Source organism: Vicia villosa, linkage group LG1 (genome assembly GCF_029867415.1).
Source record: "Vicia villosa cultivar HV-30 ecotype Madison, WI linkage group LG1, Vvil1.0, whole genome shotgun sequence".
Taxonomy (NCBI): domain Eukaryota; kingdom Viridiplantae; phylum Streptophyta; class Magnoliopsida; order Fabales; family Fabaceae; genus Vicia; species Vicia villosa.
Window position 1 is genome coordinate 49126322 of NC_081180.1, and position 21395 is coordinate 49147716.

Genomic DNA, 21395 nt, shown 5'->3' on the forward strand with positions numbered 1-21395 from the left:
ATTTCAGGTATACTTAATTTATTGTTTAAGTTATTGTTATTTAAATAACTTTTTCACTACAATTATCTAACTTTTATTTTATCTACTTTTAATGCAGGAAAAATGTGTGTGGGAACCAATGAAAGAGAGACAGATTAAAAAAAAATATTATGGCAGAACTGCAAGACGACTTTCTGACATGCTACGACGTGTTAGAAAGCGTTGGGAACTTCATGGCATCCGTCCTAGTTGGATAGGAGAAGAAATCTTTCGGGAACTTCTTAAATATTGGGAGAGTGATGAGTTTGCGGCCAAATCTGAAAATGCAAAGAAGATGAGAGCATCTGAAAAGGGTGGTTGCCTTAATGCTGTTGGAAGTATAAGCACTGGTGAGCATGTTCGTCGCATGGTAATAATTATTACCACTTCTCAAAGTTATAATTTCAATTAATAATTGATATTATTAATTATAGTTTATTTTGTTATTTAGACTAAGGAATTAAATAGACCTCCACTTATGACCGAGCTGGTTGCGAGGACTCGGAAAAAGAAAACAGGAGCTTTTGTTGACAGTCGTACACAAAAAGCTATGGTAAGTTATTTAAGCTATCGGTATTATTTTTTTAAGCTATCTGTATTATTTGGTTAAGCTATCGGTATTATATTTGGTTAAGCTATCGGTATTATTTGGTTAAGTTGGGTATTATATTTGGTTAAGTTATCGGTATTATATTTGGTTAAGCTATCGGTATTATTTGGTTAAGTTGAGTATTATATTTGGTTAAGCTATCCGTATTATATTTGGTTAAGCTATCGGTATTATTTGGTTAAAGTTGAGTATTATATTTGGTTAAGCTATCCGTATTATATTTGGTTAAGCTATCGGTATTATTTGGTTAAAGTTGGGTATTATATTTGGTTAAGCTATCCGTATTATATTTGGTTAAGCTATCGGTATTTCTTTAAGCGATGAATTGTGATGTATTTGGTGGTGATTGTGAAGTGCCGATAAAGTGTTGATATATATGAATCAAATTGGTGATCAAAGTTAGAATGTATGTGTTATAATGTATGAGTTAAATCGGGATTATTATTCTGATTTATTAATTAATTCCGACAGGTAGAATGTATGTGTTATAATGTATGAATTGAATCGGTATTATTATTCTGATTTATTAATTAATTCTGACAGGTAGAATGTATGTGTTATAATTTTCATGTGGCATGTGACATGTTGTGGCGTGAAAATCATGTGGCAACTAAATTTGTGGCGTGAAATTCATGTGGCAACTAAATTATATTTAACTTTTTTTTGTATGTGTAGGATGATTATCAGGCATTGCTTGTACAATTTATGACTGCTAATCCTAAGTATACTCCAAGACCGGGAGAGCCGCTTCATCCAGATGTAGATTTTTATCTTTGGAGTAAAGTCATTGGCGGCAAGGGGCCTAACGGGTGTTTTTTTGGTGGTGGAAATTTGGCAGGCACCTTGAGATCTGATGATAGAACTCTATATCAAAGAGTTCTCGACGGGGAAGGAGGTTCACGTCCTGTAACTTTAACAGATGAACAGAGAGACACTGTAAGACAATTGGCGATAAATGAGGTGAGGCGTGAGGCGGCGGAACGTGAAGCGGCACTGAAAGCCCAAATGGAGGCCCAAATGAGGGCAATGCGGAGTGAGCATTAGCGGGAAATGGAGGTCATGGCGAAAAGACAATCGGATATGGAGGCACAAATGCGAAAATTTATGCAATCCTTTGGTGGAAACCAAAATATGGGGAGTTCTGCGCCGACTGATCAGGAAAATCTAAATGAGGATGAGTTTCCCGACCCGGATTGATTGTTGATTTAGTTTAGTTTTTATTTTGTTGTTATAACTTTTAATTTTGAATTTGTGTAAACTATTAATTAAATTATAATTACATTATTTAGTAATATTAGATTTATAATTTTACTTTCTTAATTTTAATATTAGATTTATATTTAGTTTATTGAATTAATTTATAAATTTTAATATATTTAGTTTATTAATTATATATATATATATATATATATATATATATATATATATATTTGGTTTTTTTAAAAAAAAAATATATTAGTGACGTGATTTCCATGTCACTAAGTAGTGACATGAAAATCACGTCGCAACATTAGACATTAAATGCGCATTTCAGTTGACTCCTAGGCAAATTTAGTGACGTGATTGCCATGTCACTAAGTAGTGACATGTAAATCACGTCGCAAATAAAGTTGCTTTTCTGACCCAAACGCTGCTACGCCTGCTCTGACTGAAAATGCATTAATCTCTGACCCAAATTTTGCGACGTGATTTTCACTTCACTAAATAGTGAAGTGAAAATCACGTCACTAAAAGTTGCCACCTTGCCTCCTGCGACGTGAATTTTCACTTCGCAAATATTGGTTTGTGATGTGATTTTTTGGTTAGTGGCGTGATATTCACGTCACTACTGAGGCTTTTTTTTGTAGTGTATTTTTTAGGTTCTTTCTAAGGAAAATCAGCAAAGGGAGATAGCCAAATTTTCTTATCATACTCGTAGGGTGTCATCTGTTCAGGCATTCGGTGCTGCTAGTTGTGGAGAGGATTTCTTACCTGATTGTCTTTTCCGAGAGAGGTAGAAACTTACAGAACATGTTGACGACCATACATTTCAGCAAAGTCAATACTTGAAGGAGGTCCAAGGTGCTTCTAATTCATTCTTGGCTACGGAGGCCATCGTATAACCTTTAGGGTAACTTGCCCCTTTGGTTGAAAAGGTGAATCTGCTTGTCTGAGAAGTAACTGAAAAGAATGAGGTTTTAGCTTTTATTCATTTGTCTTTGTCCAAGGCAGATGCCATTCTAGCGGAAGTGAATCAGTTCTTAGATCATTCCCAAAAAAATGACAGAGGAGATGGAGAAGTCTTTGAAAGATTATTAGGAAAGGTAGAGGAAGGCTAAGGGTGACCTTCGTGGGATGCGCCAAGAAATTCCCGATCTTTCTAAGGAGTTGACCAAATTGTTGCAAAATTTTATTCCATTTCTAAGGATGCCTTTGAGAGAGCCTTGAAGTAGGTGAAATATTTTTATCCATCTGTGTCGGTTTCCCTATATAGGGTTCGTCTTAATCAGACCATTAAAAACATGAAGGTGGTTTCTTTTGATGACTAGTGTGTTATCTTTTTCTTTACCAACATACGTGCAACTTTAACGTTCTTGTCTTGTAATGTATCCACTTTAGGTTCGTTATTTATTCATATTATACTTAATTTGTGACGTTGTTTCTGGTCTCGGGTTCATGCCCCCAAGTGAAGAACTAATTTTAGTTCGACGTATTATCAAACCCACTGTGGCCTCTAGAGTGGCTAGCTATCGAGAGAGGGTGAGGCAAATAATTTTCATTTTTGACAACACCCTTGAGTTTTTGTGATGGGTCTTTTATCTCTTTGGTCGTACAGACTCATCATTACCTTTCATAATCACAAAGAAAAAAAATAATAGTTTAGTGAAAAAATTCCCCTTTCTTTAATCAAACAATTATAATATATTGTGATCATTTCATTTTCAAAACAGAACTTGAATTTAACATAACCAAGTTACTACAACAGCGGTTATTGGCCAAGGGATTCATGCCAGTTGCTCTAGGCTTTGTTTGGATCATCCATTTTTTCTCTTCTGACCGAGACAATCTTCTTTACTCACAGCGAGTTGGATAGCCATGTTTTTCCCCTGCCCGATCAAGGAGGCCTCATTAATTTACCAAGATTTATACCCTCGCCTACCTTCTAGTCTCTATTGCAGGGTCTTTGAAATTCTATTCGCTCCAGAAAGGTCGACGCTTATCATCATCACTTCATCATACATATTATGGTACTTCAGCTTGAGGTGGACCAGGAAAGCCACAACATTCAATGTTGATGTGAAGTATCAACCCATGATGCAGTTATAGACACTCCTGCAAGAAACTACCAGAAATTGGAAATCTATAGTCTATTTATCCGTCCCTTCTCCGATGGTGACCATAAGTTCAATGTATTCCAAGGAGGAGTCTTTGTAGATTATAAGGAAGGGGCTTGTAATTAAATTCTTAGTATAATCTATTATAGTTTGAAAAATATCAAGCTTCAAAATACATCCACGGTAACCAATCGTTAGTTGGTTCAATGGTGATTGGCGGTCAATTTGGTAGGGAGGACCACGGTTCGATCTCCCGCAACTACGATCGGGGGGCTGGTTTGATGCCAGAACTGAACCTCGAATCGGACGAAACTGATGGTGTGTTCCACGGGGTTCACCATACAACAGATTGAAAAATAAGAATTCACCAATGATTAATTATACTCCTCATTCAAAAAAAGACAGTGAATGTAAAGTTGTAAACTCAATCATAATAAACATGAAATAATAAAACAACAATGCTCATAATAACACCAAATAAAATACTACAGAAAAAATATTTAGTTTAAAGAGAAGTTAGTTTACGTAGAGAAAGAACACAAAAGCCCAAACAAACATTTAACTATTCATTCTTCCTATCGGAACAAACTTTTCTCGTATTTTCCCATCTGGCAACCACCAAGTTCGTTTCCATTAACAAGAAGCTCCCCAATCAATTGAGTTCTCAAATCAACCCATATTAATTTCGTATCAAATTTCTTTACAGAGACAAATTGTAACTCTTTCCAACTCTGATGGGGAACTCAACAAAAGGTAAGCTTCCAAAAATAAAGATATGGGATTGATAAGCCAAAAGTAGTCAGCTCTATATAACTTGATGAAATCAAAGCAATAGACCCATTTAACACTACCAAGTTTCTCACCGCATATTTACATGAAATCGACCCTCAATGTCTGAGGGCATGGATGTTGTAAACAACACCTCGGTGCTAAAGTCAAATGACAACAAACAATCTTCAATCTTTTTTATTCACCTTTATCCCATCAATGACACATTCCATTCATGTACACTCCCATTCCTCTCAATGCAGAATAATAATAACAATTATGTATATCAAAATCTAGTTTCTTCCATGAGTTATTTTTGAGACTATATATCTCCCACAAGGGGTCATAGGATCTATCTTCACATTTCAAATCTCCATCTACATGGTCCTTAAAAGCCGGAAAAAAACTATCATTTGAATCACTTTATAGTCATCACTAGCATGATTGTAACTAAATCCGTGAAAAAACAACAAAAGAGACCGGTCAGACGGTATGTTCTCAATCGGGCTGGGAGCAATGGACATAGCTTCACCAGTAGTTGGATTCCACAATACAAGTTGCCAGGTATTATCAAATTGTTGTTTCAAACAAACAATGCCATTAATACTAGCCGAACCAAAAATATAAATCTCGATATCATCCCTTTGAAATTGAGTCGGCCAATCAAATTTTACCCAGCTCTCAAACTTCTCATTGAAGAGTCAGTAAAAATGACAATGCTTAATCCATTAATATTCATATTTGATCGTACCGGATCAGAATGGATCATCTTGGCCTGAAACCTGTTGGACTTCTGAGAATGGAGGGAGGGGGTTATACCTGCAAGGTACTCCGATGATAAAGTAAAGGAGAGCAAAACGAAGCGCAAGTACAAGAGAGTAAGAGTGAGAATACTGAATAACTGACCATTTAGAAAAAGAGGGTATTTATAGCCCCCAACACTGGCCCAAGGTCCCTATATTAGACTGGATAGGCAGACTCATAATGAAGACTTCTAGGGTCTACGTGTGTAGTGGAGACCAGCATGTGGTCTCCAGTCTGGTTCAACTGCTCTGAAATACCTGAGAAGTGAAAGACGTGTTCTTTTCGGGGCAGGATGGCTCCGTAGTATTTGGGGAGGCGTTGGTGACAAACCATACAATGAGCTGTCGTCGACATGTGCGAGGAGGACAACTGCTCGTGGGGTATGAGTAAGAAGGGATGGCAACTAGTCGGGTCGGGTGCGGGTTTCACACTATCCAAACCCACACCCAAAATCGGCACTCGAACCCGAACCCAAATCCAAATGTTGTTCGAGTGGGAAAATAACACCCACGCCCACACCCGTTGGGTTCGGGTTTTTTCACCCAAACCCGAACCTGCAGCAAAATACATAAAGTACATTTTTCCTACAACTTTCCACAATATTATATATATATATATATATATATATATATAAGCGGGTGTGATTTCGGGTGCGGGTTTCACACTACCCAAACCCGCACCCGAACCCAAACCCAAACTCAGTCAATTCGGGTGCGGGTGGGCCCCGCGGGTTTGGGTTTGCTTGCCATCCCTGTGAGTAAGTGCCCTCGCGTGGAAGCAACTGCTCGGATCGCCTCGTTGAGTTTGTCTGGCCGACAGTGGGTTAGGCACATATTCATCCGAGCAGGTGTCTTGTTGAGCCTTTCACTTAGTAACATTGGATTGGACCTTGGACCGTGTTTTGGGCCGAGTGTCGGCCCTGTCTAGAACAATATTGATATGTTCCAGGAAGCACCTTGTGTAGGACTAGAAATGTATCATCGTGGGAAGAATGGTTATAACTTGTAATATTTCTTATATACATGTCTATGAAATTATAATTTTTTAACAAGAGGGACCATGATTTGCATACGCATTGAAATCACTTGATAAATTTTAAAGGCAGTTTTGAGAGAATGAAGAGCACGAGATTATGAGATAAAAAATTGCAAACCTTAGTGACATAAAATGACAGTAAGCTGCGCTGCAACGAGATTTAAAGATGTGTTGCAAACGAGATTGCGAAAAACTATATATAGTAACCAGAAATCTATTCGATCGGGTAAAGTAATATGAAACCCTAACAACAAACGAGTTTTTTCAGGGAGAACCAGTTTTGTGATCGCGGAAATTTTTTTATGAAGTCATTGGTTTATGAGTTTTATATGTATCTCTTTACTTTAATATTATCATTAAATATGACTGGTCAAGAAACAATTAAATTAAGATTAAATGTGATTATAAATATTTAAAGATATAAATAAATCAATGATAGCTAAATTCAATAAACATGACAAATAAATTAAATATGATTGGTCGAGAAACAATTAATTTAAGATTAAATATGATTATAAATGTTTAAAGATATAAATTGAAAAAAGATATAAATAAATCAATATTAGCTAAATTCAATTAACATGACAAATAAATGTGATCGATAGTGAAAAAATGAAGTTTAAAATTAAACTATAACATTAGTTTTTTTTTTTGTTTATTAGACATGCACTGAGTAATAAACAAAAAAACTACCATGTCATCTAAATAATATTAAAATATAAAAACTGCTTTACACAGTCAGTGCATCTCCTATTTTCTTTAATTTTTTTGCGAGAGTTGTACCTTCCCTTCTAATTTATATGAGAGTATTTTATTCTCTACCTCTTTGAAGAACTTAGAACTTTTTTGACAATATTTATTCTCTTACTATGTATGAATATATCAATGGATGACAAAGTTGACGGAAAAATGGTTAGAACTATTAAGAATGAGGGCATGTTTGTTTTACTTTAAAAAAATTGTATTTTTAAAAATGATTTTTATGAAAATATTTTTTAAAATGTTATAAGTTTTTTTAATATTTGTTTTTTCGGAATTGAAAGATTATTTTTGACATCCTATAACATAAACATACATTATTGAAGATCAAAACATAGTCAAAATCGTAATTTTTTTAAAAGGTCTCATCTCATAAATGATTTTTATAAAATTATTTGAACTCATCCCTAAAGATGAATACATTTAAAGATAAAGGTCCTAAGATACTAGACGCGCCTCCACCATTTTGAATAACAGGGAGCATACATGTCTCAAAGATGCACCTCCACGTATCTCAATCATAAAATAACCAAACATCTAGCCCACATTTTTACTTGGCTGCAACAATCTCTTGAGTGAAAATAGAAACGAGATTATGATCGTAAAGTAACTCGATATTTGATAAATAGGAATTCATTCATTCACATTCTATCTTATTTTGACTTTAGTGTTTTTATAGATATATTGTTTTCAGTTGAAATCTTTGGGTACAAGTGTGAGTGGTTAAGTCCCACATTGACCATGAATGTATGAGATGTTGGATTTATTATAGAAAATACTCATTTATCTAATGCCTTAAGGTTTTTGGTAGAAATGCGGTGTCTCCCTCTCTTGTAATCTTGGAGCATTTGGGCACCTGTTATTGTTCCCGACTCTCTCGGACTCCTTAACAAGTGATATCAGAGTCATGGTTCGACTTGGTAGGGAGCGAGAGCAGGATCCGGTGTTAGATTTTGTTATATGATGTGGGGACTCACACTTGTGGGGGTGATCATTGGATGGAAGTGTGGATGGTTAAGTCCCACATCAGTAAGAATGGGTGAAATTTATGATTTATAATAGGGATGACTCATTTGTCCAATGCCATAAGATTTTGGGCGTCTGTTGGTGCTCCTGACTCTCCCGGACTCCTCAACAAGTGTGTTGAGATTGGTTGAAAATTTTCATGTTAAATAAGTCACTTTTCGCTTAGTTTTATAAAAGGAAGAAAGAGTATAAGGCTATATAAAAGATTCATGTTCCTTATTACAACAGACACTAGTCAAAAGCACTTTAAGCTTGTATTTGACCTTCTTTATTCTCTTATACTCTTATGTTAGAATGTTGTAAGATATAGTTAAATATTTTATTTGGAGGGTGGGGTGTATTGGTGGTCTGAGGGGAGTTAAGAATATATTATATGTTGTAACAATTTTCACATAGTCTTGTTCTCTAGTTGTTATTTGACTACAACCGTGGCTTTTCTCCGATTTTGGAGTTTTCAAGTTATATTCTTATGTTGTTATTGTGTTCATCTTTTTTCTCTATGCATTTATTTTTCCTAAAAATTGGTATCAGAGCTTTTGGTTCCATCCGGATATAGGAGTTCTTAATATGCTATGTAGTTTCAGTTTTGTCTGATTTTCCACATTGAAAGAGAAAGTTGGTGTTGTGAAAGAGGTTTTGAGCTAGAGAAAATTTATAGAAGAATTATTTTTGACTTGTGGATCATTCAAGTCAAAGATGTGTTGTAACAATCAAAATTACACAAGGTGTGAGATTATGGTAGTGGTTGAAGAGCTTCCTACTAACATGAAAATTGCACCATAAATTTTCAACCTAGTTTTTCAAAATGTTAAATTCTCGGAGATGATATATGATTGTCGACGATGACAATATGAAATTCTTTGAGTGAGTTAGCTCAAGTGAAATATATTACTCATGATATAGTATGACATATTTTGAACTATGATTTTCGGTGAAGATAATGTGAATTTTTGTGGAGTAGTGTAGCTTCAAGTGACTATATTTTTTATGGTGGAATATGATAGCTCTTTTGAACTATGATTGTCGGTGAAGACAGTGTGAAAAATCTTAAACTTGCTTAGCTTTAAGTGACTATACTCTTTATGATGATATTTATTTTGAACTATGTCAGTGAATACAATATGAAAATTCTAGAAGTTGTGTAGCTTCAAGTGACTATATTCTTTATGATGGAATTTAATAGTTCTTTGTAACTATGATTATCTGTGAATACAATGCGAAAATTCTTGGAGTGGTGTATGTTCAAGTTCTTCATTACAAGAGGCATAAGTCAAAATCACTTTAAACTTGTATTTCACTTTCTTTATTCTCTTATACTCTTGTGTTAGAGTATTGTAAGATATAATTAAATATTTGCTTTGGAGGGTGTAGGTGAAGTGGAGTCAGAGCTAGGATGAAGATATATTATATGTTGTAACAATTTTTCTTATTATGTGGTTATCATTTGACAATGACATTGATTTTTTCTCCGATTTAATTTTTTTATATTATATCCTTATATTATTATTATGTTCATTTTTTCATTTGCTAGTATTTTCCTAACAAAAAATAGACACAAGACGATGGAGACCACCTCATGAGTCCAGCTAACCCCCATATGAGCGTGTTTCTGTTTACACCCCTTAAGAAAAAAAATTGTCGCATACCTCAACAAATAAAGATTCCAGCGCCAAAGCCCCTGATACAATTTTTTAGCTAAGATTCTGATAATCCGCTCTACGTGGACATAATATTTTTGCTGACTGTGTAATTTATTGACACGTTGGCATTACTGTGATTTAGGGTTACATAATCTTCTTCCTCATTCAAGTGGCGATTCTTTCATCCCAAATATTCCTTTTCTATCATCCCTTGATTCTTTCATCATATTGCAAGGTTTAGGTCTTCTTCTATTGCGTCTACGACACATGGGTCCAAGTAACAGTGGTGGAAGCAATAATTTGTATGAGATTTCAAGCATTCCCAGGTGTGGCTGTCGTCGTCCAATGAAGATATGGGTCGCGAATACTGTACAAAAGAGGAATAGGAAGTTTTGGAAATATCGTAACGCTGGGGTAAGGATTTTCGCGATCTACATCTATATATGGGAAACATCTGTTATGCCATTAATTTGTTCGTGTTTACAGATGGGGAATTGTTGTGACTTATTTATTTGGGATGAATAAGTTGCTCACACCACTTCTCAATGCTCAAAGAATGAAATTGGTGAATGCAAAAAATGTGAGGTGACAATGGTGAAGTTTGAAATGACAACAAAAAAACTAGAAAAAGCCAAGTTGAAGATTGAAATTGGAAGTATAGTTGTGTTTGATTTTATTGGCAGTGGTGTACAAGTATATGTAACATTAGTGTAGAATTTGGAACTGGTGCAATTTATTGGCATTACTGTAATGTGTTGGTTTTTGTTGGATTAGTGTATGATTATCTTTGATACACAATGACAGTAATGTAGAATTCACTTTGTTGAGTTATGTAATATGATGATGTAAATTACATTGTTGAGTTAATATATGCAAGCTTGCCTTTTTATGTTATGCATCAAAACTAGTCAAAAGTAATTGCAATTATATAAGGCAAAAGTTAAGCCATAATAGCCATAACAGTAGGCATAATTCAATACACAAGGGCATAAACCTTACATAAAATGTAGAAGTCATCAGTACACAAGGGCATAAGCCATTCCAAAAAGAGAATTAGCCATTACATTAGGTCTAAGCATTACACAAAATACATAAATTACACTTAAAGGTTCCAACATAGCAGACTACTTACTAAGTTTCTTCTTTGCACGTTGAGAACCACTTCCCTTTAGTGTCAAAGTGCCACCCTCTTTATCAGTAAAAGACATAGGCTGGTATGGATTAGAAACAGGACATGTGAATGGTTTTCGTTTTTAAACCAATTGATCTTAGTTTTCTCACTTGACCTCATTTTCATTGGCTTCACTTTTTTCCTGTTTTTTTGATGTTTTGGCAGCTATGCCTTCTGCAGCAGGGGCTTGTGATGTGTTGAAGTCAGGAAGGCTTGAAATGATGTCATCAGTAATGTCACCAAAATAGTCAGTTTCTTGAGAAGCATCATTAGGCTGTGTTTTGTCCATTGGAATTGTAGCTGCTGGTGGAATAGTTTCCTAAGTTGCATCAGTTTGAGTTGGAGTTAGAGTTGTGGCATCAGTTGGTGTTGTAGCATTTGCATCAATTGGAATTAGAGCATTTGCACCAGTTGGAGTTGGAGTTGCAGCATTAGAAGCTGGTTGTTGCTTGACCTTTTTCTAACAAAAAAAAGTACAAACATTTATAGTCATATCACATACATAGCAGTCACATAAAACAAGTATACAACAAAAATTATACCTTTCTCTTGGGCCCATTTAGATCCTGAGTTTTGCTTTTGCATGATTGGACATTGTGACCAAACTTGTCACATTTTGCACATCTGTATGAAACGCATGACATTCTTCTTCTTGCACCTTCTTCACCACTCTCTCTAATCCTTAACTTTCTGGGTCTCCCTGGACCCTTTTTGAGCATATGTGGCAACAACTCTTCTGAGTCTACTTCTAGCCACATTTCTTGACCATTAATTGGACTAACAGGAAAACCATAACATAGTCTATATTTGTCTCTAGAATAACATTCGTCAATAAAGTCTTCAGGGTTTTGTTGTCTAAAACCTAATGCTGCAATAACATGCCTACAAGGAATGCCAACTAGCTCCCAGAAATTACATGTACATGACCTATTTGCAATGTCAACTATAAATTTCTGAGTGTTGAAAGAGTGTGTTACTTGTAATTGTTCATTCATTGCCCAAGTAGGCAACCATTGGTCATTCATAACAACCTCACTATCTAGTCTTTTCCTAGGAATTGGCATCATCTTGTGTGGCCATTTTTCAAGTTTCATTGCAAAAGTTGAGCATCTATTCACTAAGTATTTTCTAATCCACTCTGACATGGTCAGAATTGGTTTATCCCTAGCAGCTAATATTGTTGCATTGAAAGACTTGGCAATATTATTCATGAGAACATCACACTTTGGATAAAAACTGAAAGCATGCTTACACCAACTTTTGGGAGGAACTCCTATTAGCCTACTCCATGCCTTTGGGTCAACTTGCTTCAACTCATTCATTTTGGTCAACCATCACTGATAGTATGTTGCTTTTGCAGCCCCCATCATCAAATCTCTAATCAAAGATCCACCACCAAATCTTTTTTTGAAATTTGCATAGAGATGCCTGAGACAAAACCTATGTTCTATCCTTTCATTCATTTCTTCAAAAACAGCTACTAGACCTTGAAACAAAAAGCCATATTAGTACATAAATGACTTGGTAAATTACAAACATATTCAGATAATAACAATCACCTTTTCAATAGGAAATTTTTCTTTTGCATAATGATAATCTTCAACTTGGCTTTTTCTAGTTTTTTTGCTGTCATTTCAAACTTCACCATTGCCACCTCACATTTTTTGCATTCACCAATTTCATTCTTTAAGCATTGAGAAGTTGTGTGAGCAACTTCATCATCCCAAATAAACAAGTCACAACAATTTCCAATCTGCAAACACGAACAAATTAATGACATAACAGATGTTTCCCGTATGTAGATGTAAATCGCAAAAATCCTTACCCCAGCTTTACGACATTTCCAAAACTTCCTATTCCTGTTTTGTACAGTATTCGCGACACACATCTTCATTGGACGATGACAGCCACACCTAGGAACGCTTGAAATCTGATACGAATTGCTGCTTCCACCACTGTTACTTGGACCCATGTGTCGCAAACGCAATATAAGAAGACTCAAACCTTGCAATATGATGAAAGAATCAGGGGATGATATAAAAGGAAGATTTGGGACGAAAGAATCGCCGCTTGAATGAGGAAGAATAAGATTATGTAACCCTAAATCATACATTAATGCCAACAAGTTAATAAATTACAGATGCAGCAAAAATATTATGTCCACGTATGCTAGATTCTTAGAGCATCCACATCCATACTACTCAATTTAGTGGTATAAATGGGACCTGCACAATATATTATATTTTTTCACATTTTTTAATTATTTAAACAACTAGTTATATTTTTCAAATATCCATACTACTCATTTAAAACTCTAAAGTGAGTCCTATTAATCTTACAATATACTGCATGTCACTATATTATTGGCTAACAAAGAAAAAAACATTCAAAATCAGCCAAAGCACCGTGGTTGCAGAAAGCAACGTTGCAATATGAAAAGCATTGTAATTGCATTTAAATAATACTATTTTCTGACATGGGTGGCTTTAAAATCATAAGACACTACCGATAATGCTGCTCTTAGAATCTTAGCTAAAAAATGTATCAGAGACTTTGGCGTTGAAATCTTTATTTGTTGAGGTCTGCGACAAATTTTTTTCTTAAAGCAGATAAACAAAAACACGTTCATATTATATAAGATAAAAAGTATTTAACTCTTAATTTTATTTTATAATATTAGAAGAAAATGTATCAAATTATTATCGATTGACAACTTTAAAATGTGTAAATATTACTTTTAAACTAGGACGTACATTTATTAAGATCTAAATAGGACAAAAAATAACAAGGAGATTGCTGTCTCTCAGAAGTCAACCAGGAGAGATCTCATACACGTGCACACATGCCTAACTATCACTCACGAGTGTGAAATTCCAAAAGAGTCAAAAACAGGTCTAGTGAAAGTCCAAAGCAAGCAACATATACCTACTTGTTTACTCATACAACTAGATACTACTCAACAACATAGTTTAAATATCGAGCCAAACAATATAATAATAAAGTAATCCCTCCACCTGAGATTCAAATTGATCTCAAACACATGCATTCTATGATTATGAATATGAATTAAGAAGCATCATAGCTGCTTCGTCTTTCTGCAACCCTTGTTACAAGTCTCTCACTTACCTTTGTCTTATTCCTACTCAATACTTTCAAGATTTCAGATCTTCACTTCCGAACCTTCTTCTTTCTTTCCCACATCTTCTCCTTCTACTCTCCAACTATATATAAATATCACTCTATCTATACTTCACTACACACCATAGTTCATTTTCTTACGAGTTTGTATTCTGTTTTGTTCTAAAAGCAAACACACATGGCTTCAAATATTTGCAAACCTTCTCGTCGCGATCATTCTCTAATAAAAACAACCAAATGTGCTTCAAAACCTACCCTTTTACTGAAAGACTATCTCAGGGACGACCTGAGTTCATGTTCATCTAGCGGTTTCAAATCATTTCCGCGCAGGCAATGCTGCACCACCGTTGGATTTGTCAAGGAAAAAGATCTCAAACTCCAACGCAAGAAGAGAAGCACTGCAAGTACACTTCCTCGGCGAAGGCCAACAGTAACCGCTCTGCAGAGAGCTTCCGGAGCAGTAATAACAGCCATTAGGTCATTGTCCTCACAAAAGAGCTGTAAGCCAAAGAAAGCTTCTACCGGTGTTCTTTCTAGAAGCTTCTCGAGGAAGCTGTTAAGCCGAAGATTCTGGAGAAAACCTGTGAAGGAAGATGCAAGCGAAGGTGTACTGAGGTGTAGGAGATCTTTCCGTGATCTCCTTATTCATGAACGTGATTATAAACCGACGTCGTTCAGTGAGGATACTGTTTTCACTCCCAAAAGCGTCGCCACTGTCTCTTCAGGTTGTTGCAGTAACAGCTGGGGAGAAAGTGAGTTCACATTTTCATCAAACACTACTTCCTCCGACAGTTCCATAGATAACCTAGTTGACGGCGTCACAAACGGCACTCCCCATCGTCACAAGATAGAAGCAGTAACACATGGGGTAATTCAGTCTTTTCATTCTATAACATACTTAAATTGTTACAAATATAAAAAATAAAAAAAATATTTTCTTTTTATATGAAAATATCCACTTAAAACAATACTAGAATTCCAATCCTACTAATACTAAATACTTAAGGTTTTGTCCGTACTTTTTTTGCAATAAATAAACAAAAATTTTAAGCATGTATCTGCTAATATGCATGTTATGTCCCATTTTTTTTTAGAACTTTTCCTGTGCAAAAATTATATGAAATTGTGTAATTTTCAAACTTAAAATATGGGATGCATGCGGGACGCCTTGTCCCACACTAATATTTTAGTGCAAACTTTTGTTTTAATTTACATACTCAACTATACTCGCTCTATGTCACTCCAATTTTTTACATGCTTTTACGAAATAAACCTAATGAGGCGGACATTTCCGTTTGTATGCTATATCTAACAATTTTGTCTTCAGCAATTTGAATTGGGTTGAATTGAGATTTGCTTTAAAAAACATTGGTGAATTTTTATTTAATTGTATGCTTTGCACGTGTAGAGCGTGTGTACTTGGTAGAGCTGAGGGTAAATAGAGTACACCATGTGATGTGACCATGCAATTAATTAGGGGCGAGTCATCCCATGGCAGTGTTGTACACCAAAGCGCCATCCACGGCGCTGAAACTCACTGCACTTGCTGACACAGCATCACTGCATAATACTAGTTGTTCTCCAATTCAAATATAGGGGTAGTTTGGTAAATATAATTTACCCGACTAAAATTTGAATTTTACACAAATCTTTATTAAATTTTGTTTTACCAAATGCTATCAATTACTCTCCTTTTTAGCACATTGTTTACAAATTATTAACTTAAAAATTACATTTTCTCAAATGAAAAATTGTACTTATTGAAAGGCTCTTCTGTAACAGGAATGGTCAACCGAGAAGGAACAATTCAGCCCTGTATCAATACTGGATTGCCCATTTGAAGATGAAGAAGAAATCAAATCTAGTTTCATGATCAATTCTTTCTTCCAAGGTCGTTCCCATATCCCTCTCAACCACAAAATATCACAAAAATTTTAATAGTTTTTTTACATAAAAATAAATAGTTTTATCTGACAAATAAAAACAATGTTTACAATTACAGGAGCAGAAAACAAGCATATACAGAAGACACGACATTTTGAGAACATATCTTCAATTGAGCCATTGGTTTTAGACCTAGAAGACGAACCACGTAACTATTCTTCAAAACAATGTTCATTATCAGTAATAGAGTCAAATATTGGAGACAACAAAAACAAGGATGAGCTAAACAAATTGATGATTAACACAGAGAAACTACTGTTTGATTACTTAGAACAGCGCATTGAAGAAAATGATAATGCTGATTATTCAAAGAATCTTAACCTTTTCAATGTAGTTGATGATTGGATGAGAGGGAAACCACAAGAACCATATTTGGGTTGGGAAGTGAAAGAAGGAAGATATGTCTACATTAGTGAGATGGAGAGACGTGGAGAGTGGAAAAACTATGATCAAGAAACGGAACAACTTGTTCTTGAGTTGGAAAATGATGTCTTAAGTAGTTTGGTTAACGAGATTGTTCTTGACCTTGTGATATGCTAGACTAGTTAATCACACACATGAGATGTTGTAACTTGCAAGTAGATTTTGCTTCCTTTGTTTTATGTTTTATGGATTTTTTTTTTGGTCTTGTTCTCCCTATCTCGGGGAAACAAGTAACTAAATTTTGAAACAATTTAGGTATCATATTTATATTTGGTTTTTTTAGTGGTTTTCTTCTTTGTGGTTTGAGTTAGTATTTGAGGTACTAATGTTCGTCTCGAATGAAGTTGGACTGGATAGAATAGAATGCTTAAGTTGATATTAGAAATAGCCAAGTAGTGTGTGTTTAGAGTTAGGAATATATCTTATTGCTCTTAAATGAGTTACTAGTCACTCATTGTACTCACAATAGCTTATTTAGTATTGGTTGGTTCATGTCATATAGGTCAATGATTTTATAAGTGAATTTAAGACTTACATGCTGTTTATTATTTATAATAAAATACTATTTTTAATATTTTGTTTTTTTAAATAATAAAGTTTCTATTGAATTTAATAAAAAGTTAAGTGTGATTTTATTGCCCGACATCATTCAATATAATGATTGTTCTGGACTGGGCCGAGCAGACCCAGCTCTTCTTGCTAGCCGAGCAGGCCCAGTTCGTTTGGGCCCATTTCCCTGATTACCGTTACGAACTAGTCAAGCATGAAGACCACGTGTCACGCTTCAGCGAAGGATCCGACCAACCTCCTCCGAATCCTACGCTACGCTCATCTAGGACGTGGGTCACCTGCTGACTCAGCCCTAGCAGAGGGTGTTCTGGCAGTTTCCTAGCACGTGGGCCTCCAACTGGATTTGGCTCAATTAGGAAACCTTGGCCCAGCGCTAGGGGCTATAAATACCCTCTTTCACTAGAGGGTCAGGTATCGATTCTTCACTTCTTAAACCCTCATTCTCTAATAGCTACTGACTTTAGCATCAGAGGACCTTGCAGGTACCCCCCCCCCATCCTGTTCTTCAAGCCAGATCCTGGTGCTGTGACGATTCTTTTGATCAGGTACGATCAGTGGCGCCGTTTGTGGGAACCTTGCTCTCCCTTCTTTAACAAACAAAGCTCAAAGCTAATCCGTTCACGATCGTCATGGCTGGCAACAACAACTACACCAACGTCCCAAACCCTGATCCCTTCCACCTGCAACAGATCATCGAGGGTTCCACCCCCGAGGGGACGAATCGACATCGGCGGGAGGGACAGCAGCATGCCGCTGACGGGCAAAAGGGACAGAGGCATGAAGCCTCGCAACCCAGCAGAAGGCAGCAACTTCAGACCGTCGAGCATGTTCAAAACGGTGGTAACGAGCAGCCTCAACCCCAGAATGGACCAGAGCAGACTCAGAACCTGAACGAAACTGACGCCAGAGACGGGCAGGTTGCCTCTTCATTCACCCATACCTCTGAAAGGCGAAGAGTCCACCACGAAGACGACCAAGAGCGCGTCGATATCCCCGAAGACGCTGACCCCACTACCGTCCTCCTGGTCAAAGAATTGCAGAAGACAAACCGTCTCATCCAGCTTCAAGGTGACCGCATTCACGAGCTAGAAAGGAAGGGACAATATCGCTCCCCCTCGCGGAGATACTACCAATCGCGCTCCTATTCTTCCTCACGCTCACCACCGAGGAGGCATCGTCGGCGTTCCCCTTCGTCTTCGCGCTCCCCGCCTAAAAGACATCATCGCCAGAGATCATATTCCCGCTCTCCACCACGAAAGAGCAGAAAGAATCAGAGACCTGAGACCACTGAAACTGGAAGCCTCTCCCCCGAACGAGATCACCGAGGCCCTTCCAAAGCTGTGCTGAAACCCCGCGAGCGTTCCCCTCCCCGGGACAACCGCACAAGTCCGGGCAGAGCCCAAGTGAAGTCCCGGCGAGGCAGACACTCGACCTCCCCGGGACCAAGTGACGAAGAAGACTTCCGCAGCCCTTTGTCCGAAAGCATCCAATGAGCTCGTCTCCCACGAGGGATGGAAAAACCGCCGACCTTGGACCTGTACGACGGAACCACCGATCCTGACGATCATATCCGAAGCATCGAAGCCGTTATGGATTACCACGTCGTCAAAGGTTCCATTAAATGCCGCATTTTTCCGACCACGCTCAGGAAAGGAGCAATGACGTGGTACAGGAACCTTCGACCCAACTTCATCCACTCCTGGACCGAGCTCAAGGAACTCTTTTTGAGTCATTTCATAGCCTCCCGTCGACAACCAAAGTCAGAGGCGAACCTCGAAGCTGTGATCCAAGGAATCAACGAACCTCTCCGAGACTACCTCGACAGGTTCAACAAAGAAGCCGTCCAAGTACAGACGACCGACTACATGAAGAGATACCTCCTAGAGCGAGGACTCCTCCCCAGAAGCGACTTCAAAAAGGCTATAAAAATCGAGAAGGTGCACACCATGAACGCCCTCCTCCGCAAGGCCCAAGCCTTCATCGCCTTCGAAGAAGGCGAAGCAGCGGCGATAAAAGCTTCGAGGGGCAGTGAGGTCGCCCGCAGCTCGAACCATGGTAACTTAGACTCTCGCCGGGGACACGAGAAAAGGAAAGATGAGAGGTCCCACGACGCCAAAGAGCGTCGAGGACCAGCCGGTCGATTCAGCTACTATACTCCCCTGAACGCTTCACGCGAGAATATCCTGGCCGAGTGCAAAAGCACCGATTTCAAGAATTCTAGCATCAGGCCCCCGAAGTCGAACCCGGCCAGACCATAGACCGACAAGTCAAAATACTACAAGTATCACAAGAGTCACGGGCATCTGACCGATGAGTGCATACATCTCAAAGACGCCATCGAGACCCTGATTAAGGAAAGTCACCTTTCGAAGTACACAAAGAAAGGAGAACCTTCCCGAAGAGACGTCCAACGAAACTCTGACGAAGGCAACTCACCGGACAGCCAGCCTTTGCAAGTAGCCCTATCCATAACCCGGCCAGAGGACTTCATACCCTCGGTCGGAGTAACAACCGCCTTCAGCACGTGGGAGGGGTTCCCGACCGCTATGGTCGTATCCAATGGCGGGGACCCCGGTTCTCTCACTATCAGCTCGGTGAAGAGAAAGTTCGATGAGTTGATCAGCGCCAACGCAGACCTCGGCCCTACCTTGCAGAAATTCAAAGGGAAATCGGACTCGATCACCTTCTATTTGGAAGAGCTGCCCGGTGGAGCTCCGAACGCCACAACCCCCCTGCTCGTTCGAGCAAGAATGACAAATTTTGACGTCCGACGGGTCCTAGTCGACGAGGGTAGCTCGGTCGACATCATGTACTCCCACCTCTTCCAGACGCTCCAGCTGGACGACTCACACCTCACTCCTTATGTGGGCTCCGACCTCCAGGGTTTCAACGGGGCCACCACCAAACCTTGGGGTTACGTCGAGTTGATCGTCACCTTCGGGGAAGGGGAAGCCTCCAGGCAGGTCAAGACAAGATTCTTGGTGATCGACTGCAAGACCCTCTACAACTGCATCATCGGGCGCCCCACTCTGGCTGAACTCACCGTCGTCCCCTCAACCGTGCATTTGAAGATGAAATTCTACACGAGAAGGGGACGAGTGGCCACCATCAGTGCCGACATCGAAGCCGCCAGAAGGATCTTCGATGCCTCGGTGAAGGGGTTGCAACTAATCGCCCCTCCATCCAGCTCCAACAAGAAACCAAGGGCCGAAAATAAGCCTCCTCGGGAAGATCAGCATCAACCGACCAACGTCAGCTCAGTCGATCTCGACGCTCGCTTCTCGGAAGAAGAACTGAAGAACGGCGAAGAGACGCAACCAAAGACAACTCACCCCCTCCGACCTGTCCCAGACGGGGACTTTGAGCTCGTCCCGCTGGGCGACAACCCCGACAAAGCAGTGAAGATCGGTAAGGACATCCCAGACCTACCGAGGAAGCAGCTCATGGCTTGCTGTCGCGCCCTCGGTTTTTTGCCATACCTCTCGCGGAGAGATACGCGAACTGACTCTTTTTTGTTTCTGCTTTTGTATTTGAAAATCAGAGAGTCGCCATCGACCTTTTATTTTATCCAATTAAGGAAAGGTTTATAAAAGAAACAGAAAAAAGACCTTTAAGAAATTCTGGGTAAGGGGGTAGGTTATACAAAGGGAAGGTGTTAGCACCCTTTGTATCCATGGTTATCCATGGGCTCTTTAATTTGCTTAGCTCACTTGTTTTCAATTACTTTTCTATTGCCTTGAAATGCTCGTATGTGGTTTCAAATACCTTTGTAAATTGACTTTGTAATGATCCTTGTGCGGATGTATACAAAGTGTTTTTATCTTTCAAAAGATGTTTTTGAAAAAAGAACGTTAACTTCGTAATGATCCTTGTTTGGATATATACAAAGTATTGTCTTTTTGAAAGTTTTATTTTGAAAAACAATGATATATGAGAGATTTGTTTGTTTTGATTTGACCAAGCAAATTAGGAGGTCTACCCTGAGTTATAAGGTCTTTATCCTATTTCCTTTAAGAATCTATCCTTTCACCGGATATAAACAAAAGTTCGATTTTGTACTCGAAACAGTAGAATTTGATTTTTTGATTTTTGAAAAGAATGAGAAAAGGGATTACCTTAAGAGGTGCAAGTGTGATTGTGTTTAGATTCAGATATTTTATCTTTGAAGTTAGTGG

General features: G+C 38.0%; 2 protein-coding genes across 2 annotated transcripts; both read left to right on the forward strand.

Annotated features, from left to right (window-relative positions):
• The first annotated feature begins 14213 nt into the window (after positions 1-14213).
• On the forward strand, positions 14214-17057 carry LOC131605753 (uncharacterized). Its single transcript, XM_058878076.1, has 3 exons — positions 14214-15151; positions 16066-16174; positions 16286-17057. Exons 1-3 carry the CDS (start codon positions 14462-14464, stop codon positions 16765-16767), a joined length of 1281 nt encoding a protein of 426 aa, XP_058734059.1. The 5' UTR covers positions 14214-14461; the 3' UTR covers positions 16768-17057.
• A 792-nt stretch (positions 17058-17849) lies between these two features.
• LOC131631339 (uncharacterized) lies at positions 17850-18713 on the forward strand. The gene has a single exon (XM_058902163.1). The coding sequence runs from the start codon at positions 17850-17852 to the stop codon at positions 18711-18713; it is 864 nt and encodes a 287-aa protein (XP_058758146.1).
• Positions 18714-21395: the final 2682 nt, after the last annotated feature.

What these genes read in the sequence shown, in the direction of transcription:
- LOC131631339 (XM_058902163.1), top strand. Translation starts at nt 17,850, where the DNA reads ATGGCTGGCAACAACAACTACACCAACGTCCCAAACCCTGATCCCTTC.
- LOC131605753 (XM_058878076.1), top strand. Translation starts at nt 14,462, where the DNA reads ATGGCTTCAAATATTTGCAAACCTTCTCGTCGCGATCATTCTCTAATA. An exon ending in TAGAAGCAGTAACACATGGG is followed by an intron (nt 15,152 to 16,065) that starts GTAATTCAGTCT and finishes CTTCTGTAACAG; the next exon opens with GAATGGTCAACCGAGAAGGA. An exon ending in GATCAATTCTTTCTTCCAAG is followed by an intron (nt 16,175 to 16,285) that starts GTCGTTCCCATA and finishes TTACAATTACAG; the next exon opens with GAGCAGAAAACAAGCATATA.